Source organism: Atta colombica, unplaced genomic scaffold (assembly GCF_001594045.1).
Source record: "Atta colombica isolate Treedump-2 unplaced genomic scaffold, Acol1.0 scaffold105, whole genome shotgun sequence".
NCBI classification, from domain to species: Eukaryota; Metazoa; Arthropoda; class Insecta; order Hymenoptera; family Formicidae; genus Atta; species Atta colombica.
The window spans coordinates 3662545-3673465 of NW_017259190.1; the positions used below are offsets into that span (position 1 = coordinate 3662545).

The window sequence follows — 10921 nt, forward strand, 5'->3', positions numbered from 1 at the left end:
TGTTTACTTTTTAAAAATAAGATTTTTGAAAAAGGTATCTGTACGAATATTTTTTGCACTCACTGTATGTATATTAGGCGTATGCAAAGAGAAATCATCATTTTTAACTTCTCCGTGCGTTATTTCGTACCTATTCGTCAGCCACGATTGATTTGACTCAAATACGTTTATGGATTCTTGCGAATGAGCGCGCTCGATTTGTCGTTGGATGTCGTGATGATATTTCAGCGTTACTTCCGGAAGGAAAGGATTTCTTTGCGAGTATGGCGGTGCAGAATATTTGTAACTGCAATTCGACAAATCGAAATTCTAACTTCGTATATTAATATCATTTTAATTTGCTTGTATCATTATTTGTCTTTTCATCTAATTTCATCTCATACAGTCTCATCTCTCGTACAGATAATATAAATAATTTGATATATGAACACGTAATAGCTTTACCCATGATAACGACTAGTATTGGATGGAGGTCCGTACACTGGAGCTGGCTCTCCTCCAAGAGGAAACTGCGAGTATAATTGACTATCGTCTTGTCGTGGATAATCATAGCCTTGATTATAACCCGGTGGAGAACTTAAAAAGATAATAAAAAGGACATATGCAAAGATATCAATAACATTCAAATAAATGATTAATTGAGACGTATCTAAGCAAAACATTATGCCATTTTTTTAATTTTCCAAGTAAAAAAAAATTTATTTTCTTGAAAACTACTTCAAAAATTATCATAATATCTAAAGATATGAACAATCAGTCTCTGCAAAAGATTTTAATTTTTAATTCTAATTAAAAAAAAAATCGTGTTAAAATTGTTAAAAATTTAAATCAAAGTTAAAATTGTTAAAAATTTAAGTCAAAGTTAAATGTAAGTAAAAATGCAAATCAAAACGTTGCTTTCCAAATAAAAATGTCAGTCAAAACGTTGTAAGTCCAAGTAAAAATGTCAATTGCACAATGGACATACAACATTATGTACGAACTCTCCGTTTATAGCACTTTCCGCGCCAAATATGTAATAGAACATAATATTTACAGTTCATGTAATAAAATAAATTTTCACAATTTTGGCACTTAAAATGTTTTGTTGTGATACGTCTCAATTATATAATATATCAAGGTCTCTAATGATAAAAATGAGTAAGTTATTCGTACTTATCTGAGTCTCTTGTGTGTACATATTTTCTTTTTACATATATATCACAATATTCCAGTTGTACTGAAAATATACCTGTAAGAGTTAAAATCGTCTCGGGATTCATCTTGCAGCGCGGTGTTAAAGTCGAAGCTGCATTTGTCGACGAGAAACTTGATGAGTTGTCTAAAAAAAAAAAAAAAGAAAAAGAAAAATATAAAGGAAAAAGAAAGAAACCGTTACCTCTGCCGAGAATACAATGCATTGATAAAAAACGGGTAATGCATTCTCTCGAGGATATTACATTCGACCTTTGGCCTCGCGCGCGAGCAGAGGTCTTGCTGCAACGCGTATCAAAGATACCGATCATTCTGTCTCTCAACTGGACGACCGAGATTCGTCTCTCTTCCAGATTGACAAAAGGTTATTTACGCAGGTGCGTTCTCAATTGGACATTGCGCAACTGTGTTAGGTCTGAGCAAGCATTAGCGAGGCGAGATGCAGTGTGTTTTGTTTGCGGCGAAATGACACGCGCGACGTCGCGCCGTGAGCGATAGCTAGGCCGACTTGAGTCAGCAATTTGATATTGTCAGTCTAATTGACCGTTGCTCAGGTCTTTCTTACGCGCATATATAATTATCGGAAGTGACAGCTGTAGTCCCAAGTTTCTCCAGTTAAAATTATTCATCTTGCTGCGGTAGGATCTTTGCAATTTATTGAAAAAAACCCTATCTTATTTCACTATATGGCGCTGAAAGAGAAATTGCATGAGACAGAATACAATATTAGCAATATTTTCGAATGTCCGAATTGTTTAAAAAAAGAGTTTGTTTTGTACGTTAAAATACCGCGGTTTTCTTTGTACACTGTCCGTTTCATTAATTATTTCCTGCAAATTTGTCCACAATCTTGTATGATTCGCGAATGCTAGATACGAGTCCATTCAAATATTTGAAGTCGTTTCGAAAGAACGAATTTGTCTAATGGAGGAGAAAGAAAGAATGAAGAGGCATTTTTAATGAGGCTCGATTTAGGACTATTATAATGGCCCAATAATTATCCAACAATGTATGACCGCGCCAAGGCCATGGTCATGGTACGCTGAGCAACGATCTCACGGACGTTCTTACATTATAGTTGCCGCTCACTTTACGTAACTCATCCTAACAGAATAGAACTTAAGTGTGAAAGTGCACGCAAAAATTTAGGAAATCGACTTACAGTCGACTTGCATATATAGCAGGAGAACAGCACAAGCGGAGGGTAACTAACGAACGCTCGAACATTTCGTGTCTATGATTCCATTGCGGCAAAGATAGTCTTGTGTTAGATCGCGCTTATTAAAAACGAGAGACAAAAAATCATTTTATGCATCATTTTATGCTAAGCGAGAGCTATCTGACATAAAAAATTGGTTGTGCAAGCCTATTAAGGCAAAACTCGATGCTTTCGAGAAACGGATTCTCACTTCAAAGGAAGAGAGGAGAGTTAGTAGACTTTCCCCTCCAGAAGTTTTTCTCAACGTGTGCGTCGGTCATTTGTATGCATGGAAGAAGGCGGAAGATGGACATAGTGGACGCGGCGAAAGGAATATTAACAATTGAAAATGGGTCGACCGGATCGTCGCAGATTTCCACTTGTTGCGTTACCACTCGCCGCCGGCTGGACAGCGATATTTTTAGGAGAAAAGGGGAACGAGGAGTTCTAAGAGCACTTACCGAGGATAGTGATCTGGGGTTTCGCAGAAGGTCTGCCCCGGTAGCGCGCATTGGGGGGTGAGTCCTGGAGGCGCGGGTACGAAGGATTCATATTGCGGTCGTCCTGGACATCCGTACTCCGTACAAGGTTCACCCCAAGTAACCATTAAGAAAAACTGTTGGTACAAACAAGACATCACAATAATATGATTCAGAAAAAGACGTATTTCGAAAAATTAAAAAATGCCTATTTTTAAATTTCTTTTTCGATTATTAAGTCAATATATGCAAAAATATTCATTTCCTTTGTATACGCATGTAAAAGTATAGTTTACGCACATTTTGCATTTACGATCAAATACACGTAGATGAAACACGAGATCTTCACTAATGTCGACTAAGCGCAATGTATAATATGGGACCAGTTATTATTGTGAAACATTGCACCGACTTGTAATTGATCGCTTATCAAGATACTTCCTGTACCATGCCTATGGTACAAATGCGTGCTTTTTGCGATGATATTAATCGGCTCTGATTCAGCCTACACGTAATTCGATCGGCAGATAAAAATGCGTTAGCTATTAATCAAGATGAGTCAATGCGGAAATCGCGATTAGAAAGATGTACAACGTGTAATTAATAGAAAGAACGTTACATCATATTTAAATACAGCTTCTTGGATGTTCTACTATGATCGGCGATTGATTATTTTTAATATTATATTAGACCGATCACTTACGATTGATATTAGATGCCACGCGAACGCCATTTCGATCTATCGTTATGATTCACCCCTCCGAAAGAAGAACCTTCTCTCCTATAAGTGAGCACGGCAGGTGTCTCGGCAGGAAGGAGGCCGCGAAGTCACTTAATTGGCATCGCGTGCTGATCAATCGCCGTGCCAATGTCACCGTCAATAAACGATAACCCAATTCGACCCAGGATCGCTGCTCAGAGGATGATCTCCTCTAAGTAAGAGACAGAAAATCCCGTTAAGGACAAAATTGAATTGAGTTTCGCGCTCGATATATTATACCTTTGAATTTTTCAGATAAACAACAGCTTGTGCTCGTTAGCCAAATCTCGATCCGCGTTGACTTAGCGAACTGTAAGCCGAAAGAAGGCAAATCTTAATCCAATTCGGGATTGATCATCCGTCTTCTCTAGACGCTACTGTTGTTGCAATGCGCGTGGCTCGTTGTCGCACCGACTATGATAGAGTACGGTTAACCATAATGGGCGTCTTTCCACTTTTGGCCAGCGTGATTCGAAAGTGTCCACGACACTGGGTCCAGATACTGGCGCGATTCGATTCTACGCGCTGCGAGTCTACCTAGCAACGTGGGATACGTGGGTATACCTGTGCGTTAGCCCCTTCCTCGGGCGACGTGCACGAGTTCTGCGGTGCTCAGGGTGGGGTAGGCGGACACATACTTTCACTGAATACGTGCGGCGAGGGATTCATCGACCTTATGACAGTGTGAACTAAAGTTTTTTCTCCGGATGACACGGATACATCTTGATTATGTGACGGAGCTAGTGCGTCAGGAAAGAGAAAGAGAAATGCTATTTCTTATACTGAAGTTCAGTATAGAAGTTTAATAGACAGAAATCGTTAAAATTTCTTTTCTTTTACATGAAATATGCAGATGCGTGTCTTTCTATAAGTTCTTAAGAAGATAGATTGCTTTTTAATGAAAATTCGAAATCATTCGTTGTAAGGTAACAATGCCAAATATTTAAACATTGAGTGAAAGTAAAGTTAAATATTTCGAATATTCCTGTTTTAATAAAATAGTTGATCTAAAAAATTAAGTTATATTAAGAAGGAAATATTATAAGCAAATATTTCGTTCAAACATTTAAAATACTCCCTTATAATATTTCCTTTAAATATATATAGTAGTCCGAAATTCCATAATTATGTTTTATTATCATTTGGAGTTTTTGGAACTCCATCTCTATAATATTTTGAACAGTCAATTATTTTTTTTATTTATATGATACATAAAAAATGCTGCCACAACATAATATAAAGATTTAAATAATCATTTGCATTTATTGCAGAAAAAATTTCGACTAGGACATAAAAATGAATCATTTTTTATAATTCAGAAAGATAAAGCGCTGAAATTGAATTCCTTCATTTGGCTTAATCTAGGAAAATTAACATTCAAATATAGCGGTTTTACAGCCATGTTCATTTTTAGATTGGAGTTGTGCTTGTGATACTCATGATGGCGCTTGAAGTGCATACTCGCATTTAGTCAGGACTGTGTTATCTACTGAGAAATACTCGTGTTAGGACTGTTAAACTGTATCTGCCGCATTAGAGTTGCTGACACACTCTCATCCATTCCAACATTTAACATAACCCTGCGGCACAGTCGGCAACAGTCGGCTCGTTCATTCTCTTGGAATCTCTGCATATGCGAAACGCGATCACCCAGCTCGCATTATATTACCCGAACGAATCGTGTGTTTAAAGAGGATCTCCTGATGTGAATGGTGCTTAAAGTTTGTTGGCGTTAAAACGTTTCTTGCCCGTTGTGACGACTTGTTAATCATTGTCGGCGTAATCATGGCGGCGACCTCCTCACGAGTAGATGATCTCGTGCAATCTGTCAGCCTGCACAATCCACGAAAATGGATGTTCAATGGTTATATCCTGCCTTTCGTGATGCTGCAGTCCTTGTGGATCTACTGTTGGATCTTCGTTTATGGCGTTGACGAGTACTATGACGCGGGTCTGGTGGGCATCGCAGCGATTGGTGTGCTGCAGATTTTTCTGTGCTTATGCTGTCAATGGTCGGTGCACATCCATACATTCATAAACTGCAGCTCCGTAAGTGGCAATTATCTTTCAATTTACTTCAAATAACGGGCACGTGGCTCTTCGTGGCCCCAATATGTTCCATAACTTGGTAGCCATTTGAACGCCCGGTCGTCTGCTAGAGTCGGTCACGTGACACCTCGGCGGTACATTCGAACATCGCGAAAGATAAGCCTTGAGCATGGAATTTCTTGAGCGTTTTGTTTTGCGATATTCCTTTCTTCTATTCCGTAAATGAAATTTCAGGAGGAAGATCCACACAAAGCCAGAATAGTTAAAGTAGTTCCCACCCCAAACAATGGCAGCTCGGAGTTAATTTCATTACATCACACGGATGAACAGGAACCTTGGTTCATTTTTCAAAAGACAAAATATTACTGGGACTCGGATAAAAGATCATTCAGAGGGTTGCAGTTCCCAATCAATCATTCCGTGAAACATTATTCTGAATGGAAAGGGTATTTGGATCAAAACGAAATTAAGAAAGCAGAAGAAAAATATGGGAAAAACAAGTATAGTGTGAACAATTCCTTGCATCAATTCCTTGCAAGGCATCTTTTACCTCGCTGAAAATATTTTTTTTTTACTCTAGATTGGATATGGTTGTACCAGAATTCTGGGAGCTCTTTAAAGAGCGCGCTATTGCTCCGTTCTTCGTCTTTCAAGTATTCTGTGTGGCACTATGGTGCTTAGATAAATATTGGTATTATAGTATCTTTACATTGATCATGCTTATCATGTTTGAGTGTACACTGGTGCAACAACAATTAAGAAATATGGCCGAGATTCGTAAAATGGGCAATAAACCTTACATGATAATGGTATGAATACAAATATTGTCTGCTTGCGATTTGTTTATTTCAGACCAATTTCACTCTTATTTTTTTCTCTTTTAGGTGTATAGAAATAGACGATGGCGTTCATCATTTACAGACCAACTAGTTCCTGGAGATATTGTCTCTATTACAAGGCCTCAACATGATAATTTAGTGCCATGCGATATGTTGCTTTTGCGAGGCCCCTGCGTGGTTGACGAAAGCATGTTAACAGGTACTTTAAACAAGCTAGTAATATATTTAAATCACAGACATAGATCATAGCAACTGAAAGAGAGAAATGTCTAGGTGAATCTGTACCTCAAATGAAAGAACCTATAGAAGATATTGATGGAAATAGAATTATAGATATCGAAGGAGATGATAAACTTCACGTGCTTTTCGGTGGTACAAAAGTTGTACAGCATGCACCTCCTAGCAAAACTACTCCTGGTCTTCGAGGTATTATTAATAAATTTTATTTTTCACTTATAATGTTCTCAATTACTTATTGTTTATGATATTAATGCGTAATTACAGCGACCGATAATGGATGTATTGCTTATGTATTACGTACCGGCTTTTCCACGTCACAGGGAAAACTTTTAAGAACGATATTATTCGGCGTTAAACGCGTTACAGCCAATAATTTAGAAACTTTCGGCTTCATTCTATTCTTGCTTATTTTTGCAATTGCTGCCGCCGCATATGTTTGGATCAAAGGTAATTTAATGTTCACACACAGAGTGATAAATATTTACATGATAAATATTTACATGTACAAATTTCGATTTTTAGGCAGCGAGGATCCTACAAGGAATAAATATAAATTATTTTTGGAATGCACATTAATTTTGACGTCTGTTGTACCACCAGAGTTACCTATAGAATTATCTCTGGCTGTAAACACGTCTCTGGTAGCTCTATCCAAATTAGGTATTTAAAATAGATTTACTTTACCGAAAGCTTAAGGATGTATAAAATATTATGAAAAAATTATAAATTTTTCTATATTGCATTTGAAAGTAATACGAAAAGTTTGATAGCGATTTAAGAAACTTGGGTCAAAAATAATTTCAATAAGAAATACATGTAATACATCTTTAATTCTATGAAAATTGTTATACCTCTTTGTAGGTGTATTCTGCACGGAACCGTTCAGAATTCCATTTGCTGGCAAAGTCGATATTTGTTGTTTTGACAAGACCGGTACACTTACCAGTGATAATTTGATTGTAGAGGGTATCGCGGGGATGAAGTAAGAGACTACTATCTGTTTTATTATTTTCGAGTAATCTTTCGCGCTATTAGAAAAAGTGATTTTAATCTTTTATTTTTTAAGCGGTAAGCCAGACGTGGTCCAAATATCAGATGCACCTTTGGAGAGCATTCAAGTACTTGCCACGTGTCATTCCCTTGTTCAATTAGACGATGGTATCGTTGGGGATCCACTAGAAAAAGCTACTCTCAAAGCTATCAATTGGAATCTCACGAAAGGTAGGTATAAATTTGCAAATAAAATACAATACAAACATATTAATATGCTACATGTTAATGTTTCGTTTAGGTGATTCTGTAATTCCTAAAAAAGGCAAATCTTCCGCATTGAAGATTGTACAGAGATATCATTTTTCATCGGCTTTGAAAAGAATGTGCGTTGTGGTTGGATATAATATTCCTGGAGCTTCAGACATACATTACATGGCTACGGTAAAAGGTGCGCCAGAAATACTGAAGAATATGGTGAGCAAAATAACATTTGTCCACAATTTTAATTGATTTTTGTGTTGTTATTGATATAATCTGTTTCATTTCAGTTATCTTCTGTGCCAGAAAATTACGATTCAATCTATTTGTCTCTTTCACGGCGCGGTGCAAGAGTTCTCGCTTTGGGCTATCGAAAACTTACTGGTAGTTTCTCCTCTCAAGAGTTAAGAGAATTAACTCGTGAAAAGTTGGAGAATAATCTCACATTTGCGGGATTTGTCATCATCAGCTGTCCTCTTAAATCTGACTCGAAAGCTGTTATTAAAGAAATCGTCAATTCATCACATTCGGTATGTAGATGACGCCTTGTTGAGATGTTGTTAATAAAAGTTTCAAAAAAATTTTACATAATTACCAAAAACCGAACGAATTTAATATAATTATTTAGGTCGTGATGATAACGGGTGACAATCCTTTGACGGCTTGTCATGTAAGCCGCGAGTTACATTTCACGAAGAAGCCTAGCACACTTATACTAACCAAAAATGATGGCGAATGGTTGTGGGAAAGCATAGACAAAAAAACGCAGCTCCCTCTAAGCATGAAAAATATTGAATCGCGAAAAGAGATCTGGAAAGAATATGCGCTTTGCGTGACGGGTGAAGTACGTAAATGAACAAAAATGTCGATTTTTTTTACAATGATCGTTTGTTATTGCATAATTAACTTTTCTAGGGTTTATCGTATCTGAAGGAAAAAGAACGGGGACTTCTTTGGAAACTCTTGCCACACGTCATAATATTTGCACGATGTGCACCGAAGCAAAAAGAATTCATTATTATATCACTACAATCTTTAGGCTATACGACGTTGATGTGCGGTGACGGAACGAATGATGTCGGAGCTTTGAAACACGCACAAGTGGGTAAGTTGACGAAAAGAGTGTGATAAAATTTGAATATACTTGTTTTTCTTTCTTTTTCTCTGGTAGGTGTGGCAATTTTGTCCAGTCCGTCCGTGGTTACTGAAAAGCGAGAAGATCCAAAGAACGATAATTTGATGTCGCTCACAAACAATGGGCCAAGAAATAATTCGAGAATGACATCGACGGGTTCTCGTGCAAAGCTGCAGAAGTTCCTAAAGGATATTGATAACGAGGTACAAGAGCCACCCGTGATTGTGAAACTCGGTGACGCTTCTATCGCGGCTCCCTTTACCAGCAAAATGTCATCCATTCAATGCAGTAAGGATCACGGGATATTATTGAATTTATTTATTCCTCGGAAATACAAATATTTGTATACTTGCAGTATGTCATGTGATCAAGCAGGGACGCTGCACACTAGTCACCACCCTGCAGATGTTCAAAATACTGGCTCTAAATGCATTGATACTCGCCTACAGTCAGTCAGTATTATATCTAGATGGAATCAAATTTAGTGACGCGCAGGCGACTTTGCAAGGCGTCCTTCTGGCGGCATGTTTCCTTTTTATCTCGCGATCAAAACCGCTGAAAACTCTTTCGCAGCAAAGACCATTACCAAATATCTTTAATTTGTACACCATTGCAACTGTATTATTGCAATTTACTGTACATTTCATCTGTCTCGTTTATTTGGTGAAAGAAGCTACGATTTTATCTCCAAAGTAAGTTGTATTAATCGGAATCATTGGACCTTGTTCTTCAAATTACTTCTTTTACAGGGATGATAAATTGGCAACCATCTTTAATACTACCAATGAAGTGAATTCATTAGATGAAAATGATAGTATTGAGGAAGAACCGTTTGAGGCAAATTTAATTAATAGTACTGTATACATAATCGCAATGTGTTTTCAAGTTTCTACTTTTGCTATAAATTATCGAGTAAGTTGTCCATTATATTCTATTATACAATTAAAAAATGCGATATCATTATACGACAAACACTAATTATATTACGTTCTGTCAGGGCAAGCCATTCATGGAAAGTTTAACACAAAATAGAACTCTCTTGTTCAGTCTCGTGGGCAATTTTGCCGTTATTTTATTACTAGCTTGTGGATTCTTGCCGAATTTTGCGATGCAGTTCGAGATTGTAGACTTTCCAAGCCAAGTAAGTTTTACGCGCAAGTACATAACTAAACTTAATGCAATTTATTTGCTGTTGAATCTATTTGCTATTTATAATACTTGTATTTATAATACTTGCGTGTTACAGTTCCGTACGACACTGGTTCAAATACTAGTCGCAGACTTTGTCTTCGCGTATGTAGTCGACAGAGCTTGCCTATGCCTCTTTGGCGAAGGAAGACAACACAAACTGTGATGAACTATCTTTTATCGATTATAGACTGCATTGAAGTTCTTTCTATGTAACTTTTGTTACTGATCTTGTTCCACGTTAAGAGCTGACAATTTTTATATTTAAGAATCGATAATGTACCTGTGAATACATATAAATTATTTATCTCCATGCGCATTTGGTATTTTATGTCGTATGTTTCCCTTTTTTTTTATTTTTTCTTATTCAGATATTCTGTACAAAAATATAATGTGAAAATATAAATATATGCATCTGATCATTACTCGCCTAATTAATTGTTTACTCTGTATAGTCAACTTTTTCTTCGTGGAACAAGAAACAGCATTCTGGCGATCATTATTTATTGTCGATAAAGGTATTGTCATGTTCGATATTCATTAATAATTATTCCTGTAATAATCATATTGTCTTTATTTATATATATA

General features: G+C 36.9%; 2 protein-coding genes across 2 annotated transcripts in view; one reads left to right on the forward strand and one right to left on the reverse strand.

Moving 5' to 3' along the window:
• LOC108689833 overlaps positions 1–3216 on the reverse strand; it is a 4416-nt gene extending 1200 nt beyond the window's left edge. The window contains exons 1-5 of the mRNA XM_018196780.1: positions 3172–3216; positions 2854–3008; positions 1232–1321; positions 445–576; positions 131–286 (exon numbers count right to left, since the gene is read on the reverse strand). Coding sequence (XP_018052269.1) covers positions 131–286; positions 445–576; positions 1232–1321; positions 2854–3008; positions 3172–3180 — 542 coding nt within the window. The 5' untranslated portion in view covers positions 3181–3216. The remainder of the gene's footprint in view (positions 1–130; positions 287–444; positions 577–1231; positions 1322–2853; positions 3009–3171) is intronic.
• Positions 3217–5116: 1900 nt separating this feature from the next.
• On the forward strand, positions 5117–10640 carry LOC108690818 (manganese-transporting ATPase 13A1). Its single transcript, XM_018198318.1, has 18 exons — positions 5117–5680; positions 5915–6180; positions 6261–6489; positions 6565–6718; positions 6793–6945; positions 7024–7206; positions 7282–7419; positions 7621–7741; positions 7826–7980; positions 8051–8226; positions 8301–8540; positions 8639–8854; positions 8926–9115; positions 9182–9433; positions 9501–9837; positions 9895–10057; positions 10143–10286; positions 10392–10640. The coding sequence occupies exons 1-18, from the start codon at positions 5417–5419 to the stop codon at positions 10497–10499; spliced, it is 3489 nt and encodes a 1162-aa protein (XP_018053807.1). The 5' UTR covers positions 5117–5416; the 3' UTR covers positions 10500–10640.
• The last annotated feature ends 281 nt before the right edge of the window (positions 10641–10921 follow it).